Source organism: Lissotriton vulgaris, chromosome 10, assembly GCF_964263255.1.
Source record: "Lissotriton vulgaris chromosome 10, aLisVul1.2, whole genome shotgun sequence".
NCBI classification, from domain to species: domain Eukaryota; kingdom Metazoa; phylum Chordata; class Amphibia; order Caudata; family Salamandridae; genus Lissotriton; species Lissotriton vulgaris.
In genome coordinates this window covers 106,310,731-106,326,449 of record NC_141698.1, presented here as the reverse complement: position 1 = coordinate 106,326,449, position 15,719 = coordinate 106,310,731, and the positions used below count along the sequence as shown (strand labels likewise).

Here is a 15,719-nt window from a genome sequence, read left to right as displayed (position 1 = left end):
TCAAAATCAATAGCTCAAACATACTTAAAAATAGGCCAATGTGCTGAGCTTTCACAATGAAATCCTCTCTTCTTCTGTCCTGTAAGGATATCCCAGATTATAATGGCTTGGGGGTCGTCCTTTGTGTCCATCAGGGGGCTGAAGGTCACCATGTATCTAGAAGGAGAAAAATCCCACTTATTAATCTATGCAGCACATAAGTATGCTCTTCTCCAAGGCAGAATCAGTAAGTAAACTAAATTGAAGCCACTTGAGCAATAATTGTAATTGATGTTCCCAAAAAAGAGCCAGAAATGGTGTATGTATTATTGCAGCATACATTTTTTGTGAAAAACTACTCTCCCTGTTAAAAAAGTGCTTGAATATGTAAAACAACACCTTCACCTTCCAATGAGGTAGCAAGTACAAGATCTGATTCTAAACATTCCAGCTCATGACTGGGTCAGACTCATTTGAATCTATGTATTCCACTGCATGCACTCCAACTTCTAGCTCCTAAGTGGATACCCTTTCCAAAGGGGGTGAGATAAAGTTTAATTTGACTGAAGTAGCAGAATCCATAGCAGCCCTCTCATCCAATAAAACTCCTGGGCCAGTTCGGGTTCCCGGCGACCTCTATAAATCATGCGTGGATCTTTAGGCCCCTTTGGTCACTCAGCATCTTAATGCAGCAGCGCGTGGAAATATGGTGAATTCTTGGTATAAGTCGATCATTGTTCCTGTATTTAAAAAAAGGGATTTGTGCAGATCCAGCCCATCTCTTTAGTGGATGCTGAAGTGAAGGGCTTAGAGTACTGTTGAATCGATTGAAAGACTGGGCAGAGAAAAGAAAGATTCTATCAGATATCCAATACGGGATTAGGCCTGGTAGAGGAACCATTGGGCAAAATTTACATCTGAATCCACTAAGTATGTAAAAGTGAGGAAGGAGTTGATACACTTGGCCTTTATGGACCTCAGTACAGCCTTTGATACTGTAGATCGAGTGAAACTATGGGCTGGGGTGGGGGACATGGGGGTGGAGAGTGCCCTAAGAAATGTTCTGATGAGTTTGCATGAAGGATTGGAAGACTCAGTAAGAAATGGGACCAATGGAGAATACCCTGTGCACTTTCGGCTAGGAAGAGGAGTTACATCAATTTTTAGAAGCTCAGTGTAAGGACGTTCCTTTGGTGGGGAAAAGGAAGGTTTTAGCCTTACTATACTCTGACGATACAGTACTTACAGCACATACAGCAAATAGACTGCATCTGTAAATAGATTGTTTTTATGAATTTATGGCCAATCTGGGTCTGAAAGCAAATTTAGCAATAACGTATACGATGGTGATAGGGCCCAAAAACAATTACACCGGAAACCCACGTGATTAAGGTACAGCACACTGTAAAATTCTGTTATTTAGACATCTGGTTAGATGCTAGATTAAATAGAAATCAGCGTGCATGTGCAGTCCTGAAAAAGAGTGGCCCAGAGTATTGATGCCTTTGAGGGGCGATGTGGTAGTAGTCCTCATGCCAGATCCATAATGGAGATTCATAAAGTCAAATGTGTACTAGCAGTGGCATTTGGAGAAGAGATTTGGGGTTATAAGTCTTGCCACCCCATTCAGGTTGCTGAAAACACATTTTTAAGGAGAATCTGGAGGATACCGCAGATGGACCTGCAGAGGTTGTGCATGAAGAATTGAATGTAGGGTTTATTATGGATTACACACAAATCTGTCCAGTTTTACTGTGGTTTCCTGTTTGGTTAAAAGATGATTTTGAATTTACCTGCAGGATCCTGAAAGATTGTTTGGAATTGTAACATTGGCATCAGATTCACTGGATGCAGTATACTAAAGGTATTCTGGAGGACCTTGGCAGGCTGAATTTGTTTAGTCACCCGAGCGAATTTCTAAAGCGGATGTTCGATGGCTCAAATAGGCATATTAAGCTTTTGAACTAGGAAAAGGGCCACAAGTTCATTGGCTAAAGTGTGTGTGTAGGCATTATGCAATGGTGAACATTTCCTGGAAATACAAATTTCATTCAACTCTGGATATGCCAGTTTTACAACTAATTTTAGTTTACATTTATTGGCCCAGCTGATAGCCAGATGGCATAAACCAGCAGAACCTGCAATTTGCATATGTGAATTGGCTGCTGCACTCAGCACTTAATATATTGTTTTTATTTGTCCAAAAGTCATTACTCTGCGTTATGAGTACATCAGTCCTTTACTTTGGCCATTGGGCTTCAGCAAAGTGAGGCCTGCTGTATTATATCTGCAACTATAGATAACTATAGTTTGTTTTTATGTATCATTGCTTTTAGCTGGGGTGTTCATTCTGCCAGTTGAACTGGGTCTATTATGTCCTGCTGATTTAAAAAAATTATGTTATTTATTGCATGTGCTTTTAAGAGTTAAATAGACTACAGTGATTCTTGACACCTTCACCAAACAAGACTGTAAGACGTCCTTCTCAGAAAAGGAAGCTGTAGAACTTATTAGTGAGGTCACTCATTTAATATTTGACCTCACGACCATCCAGCAGTGTCTAGATTAAATGTTTAATATTTACAATACAGTTTTGAAAACAATGTGTGCGTTTAATTTGCAAAAAGGCAAATCATTACCGATATCCTCAAAACAACATATTTCAAACTGAAATCTATTTCAACACATTTGTTCAGAGCTGGGCTGCAAACTATACACTAGTGATCGCAGGAATCTCATGAAAACAGCGTGAGAATTCAGTGTCCCAATACATTTAAATTCAACAGGTACCCACGAGGAAAATGCAAGCTCAATAGTTGTGTTGGTCACCATGTATGTGTTCAACGTAAGATGGGGCAGGACTGAAATGAATAAATAACGTTTTGTGGTCAATGACTCTAGGCCTGTACTAGCAAGAAATAGAAAGGAGGCAAATACATTTTTTGAAGCACATGCCAATCGGAATATTCCTATGCATGGTGTTAATATTGCTCAACTAGCTTGAAAATAAAATGTAGTCTAGTTGAGGTCCATGTGTGTTGTACTCACCCATCCTAGAGAAGGATAATTTTACTTACCCAGTAAGCATCTGTTCTTGGCATGTAGAGCTGTAGATTCACTTGCTTTGCAAACACCTGCCATCTAGTGTTTGGTCTGGATGTTTGCAAGTTGTTTTTGTCTCCTAAGAAGTCTTTCCAGTCACGAAGTTCAGTGACTCCTCCTTTCGGTGATAGTGCGCATGGTTATCGACTCCATTGTTAGATTGTTTTCCCGGAAGTGGGTGAGAATGGAGTACGTAAATGTAGAATAGAGATGACATGCGTTTGTAGGTAAGTAGGAAGAACTGCAACAACTACAGGAGTCCGCGGAGGGGGGTGGGCGCCTGTGAATCTACAGCTCCACATGCCAAGACAGATGCTTACTATAAAGCAGTATTCTCCTCAAGCAGCGCTTACTTGCAGGTGTTGCAGTTGTTTGAAACAGTGTCTTAAGCACTGCCTGGCCTACATTCGATTGTTGCCTTGCTACGAAGGCCATAGTAGCCCCTATCTTGGGTTTAGAATGTGCTCCAGGGGGTATGGATAAAGTTATTTTGGCTTTTGCATAGCATATTTGCTTGCATTTAACAATCCATCTTGAAATGCCGGATTTAGAAATGGAGTTGCCTTTATGAGGTGGCACAAATGCAACAAACAATGGTTTAGTTTTGCGAAAATCTTTGGGCCTTTCTATGTAATATAAGGCTCTTCTAACATCCAGCGTGTGGAGAGCTCTTTCTGCCGCTGAATCAGGTAGAGGGAAAAACACTGGTAACTCAACTGATTGGTTAATATGAAAGGCAGAAACCACTTTAGGATGGAATTTTGGATTGGTGTGAAGAACTACTCTATCTTTGTGGAGTTGAAAGAAAGGTTCTTCTAGGGTTAAAGCCTGTAGCTCACCATCTCTCCTCAATGAAGTGATAGCAATGAGGAAAGCAACTTTCCATGAAAGAAACTGTAGAGGACAATTATGTAACGGTTCAAAGGGTGGACCCATAAGTCTTGGAAGGACAATATTAAGATTGTGGTGGTATTACTCTTTTGAAACCTTCCATGAAAGCTTTGATTACTGGAATCTTGAATAGAGCTGTATGTTGTCTGTTTTACAAATATGCAGCCACTGCTGCAAGGTGTAAACGAATTGATGTGTAAGCCAACCCTGTTTGCTGTAAATGTAACAGATAATATTCTGTACAGAAGCGTCTAGAGGATGGATCTTGTTAGAAGATTTTTGATTTGGTAGATTGGCGTGCTTTATTTTTTATTTTAGAGAAGTTCGGTTTTCCGCCACAATTGATATACATGTTAAAAAAATTATATAGTCAGGCGGAGGCCAACATCATCATCAATGGAACTGAGCCCGGCAGGGTTAATATTGAACGTGGTACGCAACAGGGTTGTCCATTATCCTCCCTTTTGTTTTCTCTGTTTATTGAACCCCTAGCTGTTAAGATTTGTAAAACATTTTTGATTTTGCCCCCCTTGGAGGGGAAGGCAAAAATTAAGCTATATGCAGACAATATAATTTCATATCCCAACGCAAACCGGTCTAATATACAAAATGCATTGGACGAAATTTACACAGATAGGGGGAATATAAAGTGAACCAAGCTAAAAACAGAAATGCTTACATTTAATGCTGCGCCTTCTGACGTCCCAGTTTTCTTACAATTAAGACTACCACATCCAGTCAGAAACCTAGGTATCTGCCACGAAAGATTATGGTCAATTATTTTCATTGAATTACAGCAGCACGCTTGGGAAAGTGAAAAAATTATTAGATAAGTGGTCTTTTGTTCGATCTATCACTGACAGGACTAATCTCTATGGTTAAAATGTTGGTGCCCGCACTGTTAGTTTCTTTTTATAATATCCCTTTAAAAATCCCCAGTTATTTTAAATAACTGGATGAAATTATCTTGAAGTTTGTGTGGAACAATAAACCCCCCCCCCCCGGGTTAAGCGAACCACACTACAACTAAATGTAGCACAGGGGTGGGTTAGCACTCCCACATTTTGCAATTTACTATCAGGCCTCCTTGTGCAATTTATCACAATTTGGAGAGGAAAATTCAGTTTTCAAGAACTTTTTTTTTTTTTTTTAACACCTATGGTGAAGGAAAGTGCCATAAAACTTCCCACTTTCTTACGAACACCAAAAATTCCTAAAAAACCTAGATATAGGGTGAAATTGGTATTAGCAGCAACAATCCAGGCTTTATTTTTAATAAATCTCAAAATATTCCAGCATATCATGCTTATACACCCATTCAAGATTGTGTAGCAGGAGGTTTGAAGTTGTTGGGGGGGGGGGGGGGGGGGGGGGGGGGGAGAATTTGCAAGAACTAGGTTTCGGTCAGCTTGGGGATTTTTATAATCACAAGACATTAATTACCTGGGAAACGGTTTGATTGCAATTTGACAATCTAAATACCGCTTTCTCTACGAGTTTTCTTCAGCACGTGAGTTCTCAAAAATAATTATACCAATATGGATGAGGCGATGGTGGCGGAAAAGGCGTTTTTTAGCAATCGTGGATGTCCCCGAAAGTGTGAAACGGTATGGGGGCATGGAACACATTTAGCGGATAGATTCGTGATCAGCCAGAAGTTGTTGCAGAGGATGTCTCCCTGTAATGTGGCAGTAATGTCCTGGGTGGTGGGAGACGGGGGTCATGTGTATGGATATGCTTTTATAATATGTGGAAGTGACAATGTGTAACGTTGCATTATAAATCTTATATGCTCGCAGCCAATACTGAATATTGATGTATGTAATTTTGCCCTGATTTACAAAATTAATAAATATTTTTTTTTTTAAATAATAATCATTATTCCATGCTGAGTGAGGTTGCATGTCAAATTGCCAGACCGAGGTCAACTAAATTTTGCGGGGTTGGATTTTGGCATCAGTTATTGAATCAGACGGCTGATAGCCAAGAGATTACTTTGAAAGAGCTTCAGAAAATTCATTCAGAAACAGGATGCAAGTTTATGAAAGAGTGGTAAGCAGCTTAGTGAGTTATCTAATAAAGCACTGTGAGGCGCTACTTTTAAGAGGATTAATTTTTTATCCAGACGGTTGGCATAGAACACCCCTCTGAGATTGCATAAGATGTTTCCAACTAATCTGTACCAATGTTTTAGATGCAATAAACAGGATGATTGGGGTTGGGTGCACATATTTTAGGAGTGCAGCAGTCTACAGCAATTTTGGAAGGACGTTTATACTTTGATTTCTCAAATTGTGTCCTTAACAATTGCTCCCACATGTATGTTGGTGCGGTTTGGTTCGTCAGGGGAGGTAAAATGTTTAACGAAATAGCAGCAGCATTTTATAGTCATTTCTTTTTTTAAATATTTTTATTGGGTTTACTCTGCGTGAAACATTACAGTCAAATAAATCCCCTCCCACCCATCCGACTTTGGTCGCAAATCCTGTCCGGACAATAATGTGACATTTCCCTCTAAGGTGAGTACACAGTCATTTAGCCAACAACCCATAGCTGGGCAGGCGGCGATTTTAAAGTCCCATCTGATGTGAACGCCGACGAGTTACACCACACCCCTCACTCAGTAAGTAACCATATCTCATAGTGTAAAATGTATCTCTGCCATGCACGGCAATGCATCATCCCCCACCACCCGGTGGCAATCTAATGTCCCTGTTCATCCTCCGTGGTGTGAGTGTCTCTTTTACTATTCAGGTATGTCTAGTATAACCCCCAGAAGTTTTTAGGACGACTAGTGGGAGGCAGCAACTCGCTGTAATTCTCGGACTGTGTACAGCAATATAATATATTGTGTGCCCAGCGTTTAGGTGTAGGCGCGGGCCTCTCATCCAACAGCATGCCACCACCCTGCGGGCCATGAGCAGTCCCATGTCTACCAATCGCCGTGTGGCTTTGCGTTGGGACATTATAATCATTTATATTATTTTATTGTTCCCAGTAGGAGAAAACGCTCCCTGATTGAACAATATAGAGAGCGGCTATCCAACAAAGGTATTATTGTACCCTCTATGCGCCAGTTTGTAGCCTACTAGTAAAACATTTAATAAAAGTATACAACTTTGACTTTTAAAAAAAACTTAATACCACAAGAAAGATAGTATAGTGCCCATACTTACTTATATCCGCATGACGATTCAAGTGAACCAACAGCTTTTGGGTTAACGAGCAATGTATATTATTGAAATCGTACCATGATGAATAAATGATTATAATGTCCCAACTGTGTAAAGATTGTTTTCAAGCACCAAGAGGAGAGTTAGCATCTATTGATGTTTTAGCATAGCACTTAAGTTTAACACATGTACTAAAGGTGTAAAATGCTATGTACTATGAAAGAGCTCATTCTAATATTGTATATCTTTATAGGGAAAAGAGGAAAAAAACTCTTACAGAGACAGACAAACCGAACTTGTCTTGAAAAAGATGGTGTGAAATATTTAAGCCATCGAAACGCATCAACGCATTCACCTGTCCATTCTTATGAAGCACACTTTCGTCAATCATTAATTATTTGAAAGTGTATGACATTGTGTTGTGAAATAATTTATGAGATGTACAAATAGTATTGACAAATTTAAAGTCATACAACCTGTTCTGTCTTTTGTAATTATGCCGGTCATAATTGTCCTACTGTGTTTAGGGTGATTTTATTGATGTTTTTGTACTGTGGGGCACTGAGAATCGAATATAAGTTTTAATGCTTTTTTAACATGTACTTTTAATAAATATTCAATTTGTACATAGAATTACATTGTTGTATTATATTGTTATATTGGGTTTCTACAAAATTACGGTCCAGGGAAATACTCTTTTCTACTGGTTAATTACCCTATTTCCCTTGACGCTTCCAAGGGGTACCTCTCCCATTTTTAGTCAATACAGATAGACACACTCATTTTGGTTGGGCACAGGGAGATTACGTCATTTGCCCAGAATCACAGGATGTTGAGCGTCGTTGCAGAGACTCGAACCCGGTTCCCCAGCTTCAAGGTCAACTTCTTTAGCAGTACGCCTAAATCCTCTCCTCACCCTCAATTTAGTCCCTAAACTACTGTCTAATAGAGTAACCAAAGAAAAGTCACTCATTTTGATTAGATTCAAAGTCTTGATGTCCGTAAAACAAACAAGAAGCCAGATTCAAAATTGGATCGTAATCAAAAAGTGGAATAAAATCTAATGTGCAGACATCAACGTTACAATACGATAAGTGATTATCTTCTGGGTTGAGCAATGCAAAGAGACCCTTCTTAAGTCACCAAATGGAGCAGCCGCTGGATTGAAATGAAATGAAAAATTACATTTATAGAGCGTATAGACTACCAGTAGGCCTCGCAGCGCTTTTAATTGAAATCTAAGGCAGCCAACTAGGATGATGAACAGGCATTACTGAACAAGTGAGTCTTTAGAAGCCTCCTGAATGCCATCCGGTTGTTGTTCTCTCTGAGGATAAGCGGAAGAGAATTCCATATTCTCGCAGCATTGTGTGAGAATGAGCGGCCGCCCCAGCGAGCTCTGTTTATCTTGGTCGTGGTGGCTAGTTGCGATGAACTTGAGCGCAAAGCTCTGAAGGGGAGGTAAGGGGTGGCTAAAGGGTGCATTATGGCTGGCCCAGTTCTGCGAATTGCTCTTTGGACAAGACACATGGCCTTAAAAATTGTACCCTAGCTGCCACAGGAAGCCAATGTAACTTTTTTAAGGCATGTTTGGCCGACTGCCAGAGTGGAATTTGAAAAAGCAGCAGAGCCGCACAGTTTTGGGTGACCTGGAGTTTATTGATCACTGCCATCGGGGCTCCCAGATAGAGGGCATTGCCATAGTCCAGGCGTGAGAGTATCAGGGCCTGGACCATGACTCTCCTCGCCTGGAATGGGAGCAAGGGGAGCACCTTCCGGAGCATTATCATCAGCTCAAAACAGATGGATGCAGTTTTGGTGGCCTGAAAAGTGAAGTCCAGTGATTTATCGAGCCAAACTCCCAGGCTTTTTATCTCAGATTTGGGGAGGGGAGGGGGGCCTAAACATGTGGGCCAGAGGGAGGCCAAACTGGTAGCTGAAGGGTTGCCCAGTAACATTGTAGGAAGGCGGATATCTGACTATGGCTACCCCCAAACTTTTTGCCTGGTGTTTAGCTGGTTTTTGACATAGTTGGCCTGGGATCCTGCTATTCAGGGCCCCAGGCTGATTGCGCTCTCCTTAAAATGGACTCCATGTACCTTAGGTGCATACACAATTGGAACTGGTTCACCTTATTGGCCCCTGTAACAGTGTACCCTAGGTACCCAGGGCATAGGTGCTTCCAAGGCCTACCAGGGGCTGCAGCATGTATTGTGCCACCCCTGGCCTCCATATTTTGACAACTGGCTGATAACTCAGCTGGGGTAAGTTGGTGTAATCACCTCTTGCTTAGATATAGTATCCCTATATCTAACCTTAACTGGACACATATGTTCATATCAGCCACTCCTATGGAAGGCCTCATCAATCCTGGAGGCAGAGTGCTTGGAAATATGTGAGATGGTGCTCTAGCATGAGCTGAGCCTGTCTGCAGCTGTCGGGAACCACTCCCTTAGCTGTTCCGGGATATTGCCATACCATATACTCTTAAGTGCATTATAATCCTCGCGGTTATATGCTAACTTTGGTTTGGCTTTATCAAAACATGTCGAGTAAGGTGTCATACGATTTGGAATACTATCCCCTCGACAGTTATGTCAACGGGGATAGCATTCCACCCTTCTAGAGGGACACGACATGTGTGTAGCCTTAACCCCGGTTAAAGTTAACCAGAGCCTCAGCATCACAAAATGGATGCTGCCACCACAGACACAAGTCTGACCTCCTGCTGCTGGGAGTCCTTCCAGCGAGGGAGGCTTGGACAAAGGGTTTCCTGCCTTGGGAGGTGCGAGCACCACCCCAGACAGGATTTTGTGTATTGGGTAGGACAGGGCTGAATAGATTGAGACATGCCCGGGGCACACAAGGTGTCCCCGTGTATAAGCCAGTCCAAACCGGTCCTGGGACTTTCCAGACCCAGGCCTGGCGAGGAGCTGGACAAAGGAAAGGGGGTGTATCCGCCCCCCTTCCTGGTCCCACCCAGAGGAGGGACCTAGCAGGTGATCCACCCCTCAGATTGGGAATAAGAGTGGGAGCAGTGCCAGAGCACCTCAGATCATCCCGAATCAACTTTAAACGAAGAAGACGACTGGACTTCGACATTCTGCTGCACAGAAGACTGAAGAGCATCTCCCTTGTGGCCTAGGAGTGGCCACCCTGTGAACACAGGTACCAACCAGCAACTCGACGTCTGCTTTGCCGCCGCCTCCCGCCGGAGCCCGAGCCCAGAGCCTGACAAGACCCAGACTCCCAGACTTCTCACCGCCCGATCCACAGTCCCTGCAAAGAAGGGACCCGTGGAGGCATCGAGAGACGTGGGACCGGACCTCTTGGAAGAGACTCGAAAAGCTGACTGCGCAGCATCAGAGGCACCCTCGACGTTGTGCTTTGGGGACTGAGAACCCCCACCACCGAGCAGCCCTTGCACCGAAGATCAGCTCCCCAGCATCTCCACGATCTGCGTGGGGCCCTTTTGCATCGTGCCACTCGACGCGCCATCCCGGCCACTACCCAAGTGGTCAGAGGCCATCTTGGCGACGAAACCGACGAACTACACTGCGGGTCTGGTTGCTCCAGGCTTGCCCTCGCTCCTGTAAAAGGGAGCACCCGCTCTGACCTTGTTGGTCCGAGTGATAAGCCTTTTTCGATCCCTGCGTGGCTTGCATTAGCCAAGGCCTGTTTGCTCCAATCAAGTTGCCGACACCGCCAACAGCGAGAAGCCTGCGTGGGACAGCTCGTGATCGACTCCTGGACGTCCGACTCTTCGTGTCCACGTGGCTGCAGAGAGAAGCTACACCTCAACGCCTGTTTGCACCCGACATCGCCTGGTTCCAATCTGGTTCCACGGTAGTCACTGGCCAGTGACTTTGAACATTGTCCCCCTCTGCTTTCAGGTCTTCACAACTTCAGATCCACCCTTGGATCCACCGGAACTCTTCACATCGAGCCGCCTGAAGCATCTTCAGCTCCAAGCACCATCGACCAGCGTGACGAAGCCCGACACTACTTCGACCCTATGCACCCGCGTCCTGTGGGTGAGGTAACTCAGCAACGCCGGTGTTCCCACACTGGTACACACCTCTAGGGCCTGTGTCTTAAGTTTCAGCTTTCTAGGTCACTCGGAATGTTCCTAACTAACTTTATAACTTTTACGCACCATAGACATTGCATTGGTGAGTGCGTGCACTTTAAACACTGCACCCAAGTCCCGCGGGCCTTTCCAGACTTAGTCACTGCTAGTCCCGATCAGCTCCAGCGATTCCCAAGGCCCTAGGCCTGTTTCCTTTTCGATTGGTATCTCTTATACCACTTTCTTAGTATATGGTTTAGGTGGCCCCTAAGGCTCATCCATATTGTGCAACTTTTGTGTATTTTAAACTGTTTTGTTTAACGCTTGTGCTTCTGTGCTCTTAAAGAGTTCAGGGGATATTTGTAGTTAATGAATATATATATATTTTCAATATATATCTTTGTGGTGTCCTTTCATTTGGTATTCAAAGGGGTTGTGTATGATAATACAGCTGGCTTCACATGCCTTTCAGAGTTTAGCCTAAGACTGCTTTGTCCACGTTACCACTAGGATAACTGGTCTATAAGGTTGACTTACAACCAATCATCATAAGGGTTGCTTGGCATGGTACAAGGTGATCACTAGAACTAGTGAGCATCATATACCAGGCCAACTTCTCACAAACATGACTTGGTTTTGGCGGTGATAGGGTCTTTGGTGAGGGAAAGGATCAGTTGGGTGTCGTCAGCATAAGAGATCATGTTATGGTTGTGTTGTCGCGCGATGGATGCGAGGGGACTCATGTAAACGTTGAAGAGGGTGGGACTGAGTGATGAACCTTGTGGTACTCCGCAGATGACTGAGTGTCGTCTGCGTAGGTGACAATACGGACGCCAAATGGATGAACTATCTACGCTAGGGGCCTCATGTAGATGTTAAAAAGTGTGGGGCTCAGGGCAGAGCCCTGAGGAACCCCACAACTGAGTGGCTGTTTGGTGGATACAGCCTCGCCCTCAAACACCTGGAAGAAGCGTTCGTCCAGGAAGGATGAGAGCCATGCCAGGGCCGCGCACGTCACTCCCATGCCCTTCAAACGATGTATTAGGGTAGCATGGTTAACCGTGTCGAACGCGGCGCTGAGATCTAATAATATGATGGCTGCTTTCCCTCCCTGGTCCAACACTGTTTGTGTTTCTTCGGTTACTGCTAGCAAAGCTGTCTCAGTCCCGTGTCAGGGACGGAATCCCATCTGAGAGACACAGACTATTGGATTCCAGGTAGTCTACTAAGATGTTGTTAATGTGCTTTTCTAGCAGTTTACTTGTCCAGGGTAACAGGGAGATGGGGCGGAAGTTGGCTAGATTGCTTTGGTCTAAAGTGGGCTTTTTTAAAAGAGCCCTGACCATTGCACATTTCCACCCAGTCGGAACTATGCTCGTAGCAATTGAGGTGTTAAGGACGTCGAGAAGAACTGGTCGGATGACATCCATGGCCAGAGTGAGGCACTGGGGGGGGTGCTTGGTCACTCTGGGATCCTGATGTGACATAAGAGATTATTTCATTTAGGGACGTAGAGTCCAAGAAGGTAAAGCTTTCCAACATACAGGGAACTGGGGTGTTGGGGCAGGCTGTAGTGGCAACCTCCAATTCGATTCCATCAGTGGAAAAGGAAAGTAGATGGTCTGAATCTTCTGGAGGAAGAAGGTTGCTAAATTATTACAGCGAGCTAATGCCCCGTCTGATGACATTCGCTCGGAAAGAGGGGAGATCAGAGATTTGGCTATTTTAAATATTTCTCTGAGAGCATTTACTGCCAGATTAATCCTTAAATCATAAAACTGGGCTTGGGCAGATTTAATTTTCTTTTTGTATAGCCTAATTGCGGCTCTGTAGTCCGATTTCCTGATCGGAGAGCGATCTTGTCTCCATGCTCTTTCAAGTTTGCGACAAGATAGTTTCATTTCTCTTAATCTAGGAGTGTACCAGGGGGCTACTTTTTGTCTCTTTATAGAGTGCAAAGGTTCCTTCGGGAGTACTAAATTAAGGGAATTAGTAATCCAGTTATTAAAAATAGTGTTGGCTAAGTTAGGATGTGTAACCTTTAAAGGTTTAGATTCAGCGAGCGCTGATTCCCATTTGGAGAGGGTAAGTGTAGCCCACTTCCTGCCCCGGTGTTTTTTTGGGTCTTGTATAGGGAGGGAATTCATAGTAGTCCATAACAATGGAATTAAATAATGATCGGTCCAGGGCAATGGTACAGGCAATTCAGTATTTAGATTGTCAAGGGTACTGTAAATGTGATCAAAGAGATGACCTTTAGTTTGAGTAGGGAGAAATCCTTTTTGTGCCAGGCCAATTGCTTGAAAATTCAGTCGGAGACGGTTAGCTGCTGAGTCGAGCGGGTCATCTAAATGAAGATTTAGATCGCCCTGCACAGTGAAATTAGCAGAGGTAATCACTGGATTGGCAGCTAAATCCGTCATATTCGAAACAAACTGGCCAATCGTTCCAGGCAGTCGATAGACCAGGAGGCCTGAAAAGGTATTAGTAGGGGATAGTTCTAAAGTGAACATTAAGCTCTCGCAAGCTGACGTGGTAGAGGGGGTGGTGCGACACTTGTATTGTTCTTTATAAATGATGGCTAACCCTCCTCCTCTACCCGTGTTGCGATCGGATCTCTTCATTGTATAGCCCTGTGGGGTAGCCCAGACTGTAGTAGGATCGGCTTCCAGCTGGAGCCAAGTCTCCGTTAAGAAGAGGGCATCGGATTTAAGATCTTCTATTAACATGGCCAGCTCTGTATAGTGTTTGGGCATTGATCTGCAATTGAGAAGAAGCAGCTTCCAGCTGCGATAAAGTAGCGTAATTCCCTCTGGTTTTAAGGGATGCCTTCCAGTTGCAATAATTACAACGGATCTTGCTACCTAAAGGTCGTACTGAATGCAGACAGTTGAGGTTGGTAGCTAATCTTAAGGCATGTAAAGATCGGGAATCATAAGTGATCGGATTGCCCACCATAGTTCCGGGAATCATGGGATCTGGGAGTGGTTGACGCGGACTGGCTTCTCTTAGGATTGAGAGAGGAGGAATTCAATTATATCTGACAAGCAGGAGATACAGCCAATGGCTCCCTGTATTCCACTCGCTAGGAGAGCTTGAGCTTGTAGTGTAGTTCCTATATTCCCAATAGGCTCTGCGCATTGGAATAACAAACAGCAGTGTAGACGTAGGACTGAGGTCATCAAGGTCTCTACTGACTATGTTAGACTTAATTAGGTTTGCCAGCTAGCTCAGAGGTCACTAGAAACTTTCTCGAATGAACAGGGAGGGGTTAACTTCCCTGATTAGACAAGAAGGGATTAGTTTCTGACAACCGCATAAACATGACAACTGTGCTCCCTCAGAATAAAGAGTATATCTCTCGAGTCGTGTGAAAACAATAGACAGCTATTTCACTCAGTCAATCGTGCATGCTTAATTTCACCGGAGTGCAGAGAAATAGAGAGACGGGCGTTTTCAAGAACAAGGTGTTATTTATTGAGCAGTCTTCTTTCTCATGCAAGAGAAATGAATTGCCACCATTGCAATACTTATCATGAAGTAAAGTGCGTACAGTAAAAGGAGTATTATAAAATAATACTGTAAAAGCATTGATATGGTTTCTTAGCCATATGATACTTTAAAACGGATACAATATATACATACATAAAAACATTGACTAACATACTCAACTGGTGCTTCTAAGATACGCCTACCCCGGTGTACCGGACCTAAGCCTAATACGTGGGGAGTACGTAAGTTGCAGTTTTAAGTTAAGTTGGTTTTTGCCAAGAATCTGAATCAAGAATTCTCTTAAGGTTTTAATCAGCTCTGTACCTTGGTTATAAAATGAAGGAGGTCTTGTATCTCGTTCTCAGGACTCGATCTCCCAGTAATCCGCAAGGGTGACTGGAAACACTGGAGCTGGATTTTCTCGGCAGGAGAAAAAGACAGCTTCTTTCCCAGTGCGTCAGCTGGGCTTCGGGCAAGTAGATAGCCGCTCTGCTCCCAACCACCGTGTGTTTGCTTAAGACAACGTTGGTATATTTATACCTGAAAGGTGCCGGGTTTTGACGTAAGGTTGGACATAAGACGTCACTAAGAACTGTCACTAAGAACTGGCAGTTCTTCAGGACTCTCGATTCCTAGGACAAATCAAAACAAAAGCAGGGAGAATTCCCGGGCTGCTGGAGGTTTGGTTTGTTTAAAGAACGCGTTGTACTTTCTAGGAGTCCAGGGAAGTAGCCTTGCTGTATTTGGACCGCATTGGCTATGACTAAATATGGATATGATTCTTATGCCTTTATAAGGATATGTATTGTTATAACCACATCAGGGCATGAATCGGGAATATTTAAATAGGGTCCTAGATACATTCACAACAGTGGGCAGACCACCAGAGGATCTAATTGAAGATGTTGAGTTGATCACTCTGACCTTTGTGGAATGTCTATCCTATCCCCAAAACATAGTTTTTTGTGGCACCTCTTTATGATTTGTCGATTAGGCTTTTCTTCCCTCTGAGC

The 15,719-nt window shown here is 43.5% G+C and overlaps 1 protein-coding gene across 1 annotated transcript in view; it reads right to left on the bottom strand.

Annotated features, from left to right (window-relative positions):
- The window catches only part of EIF3B (eukaryotic translation initiation factor 3 subunit B), a 265,490-nt gene that overhangs the window by 105,915 nt on the left and 143,856 nt on the right, over positions 1–15,719 (bottom strand). Inside the window, exon 7 of the mRNA XM_086940624.1 lies at positions 25–156. Within this exon, the coding sequence (XP_086796750.1) occupies positions 25–156 (132 nt within the window). The remainder of the gene's footprint in view (positions 1–24; positions 157–15,719) is intronic.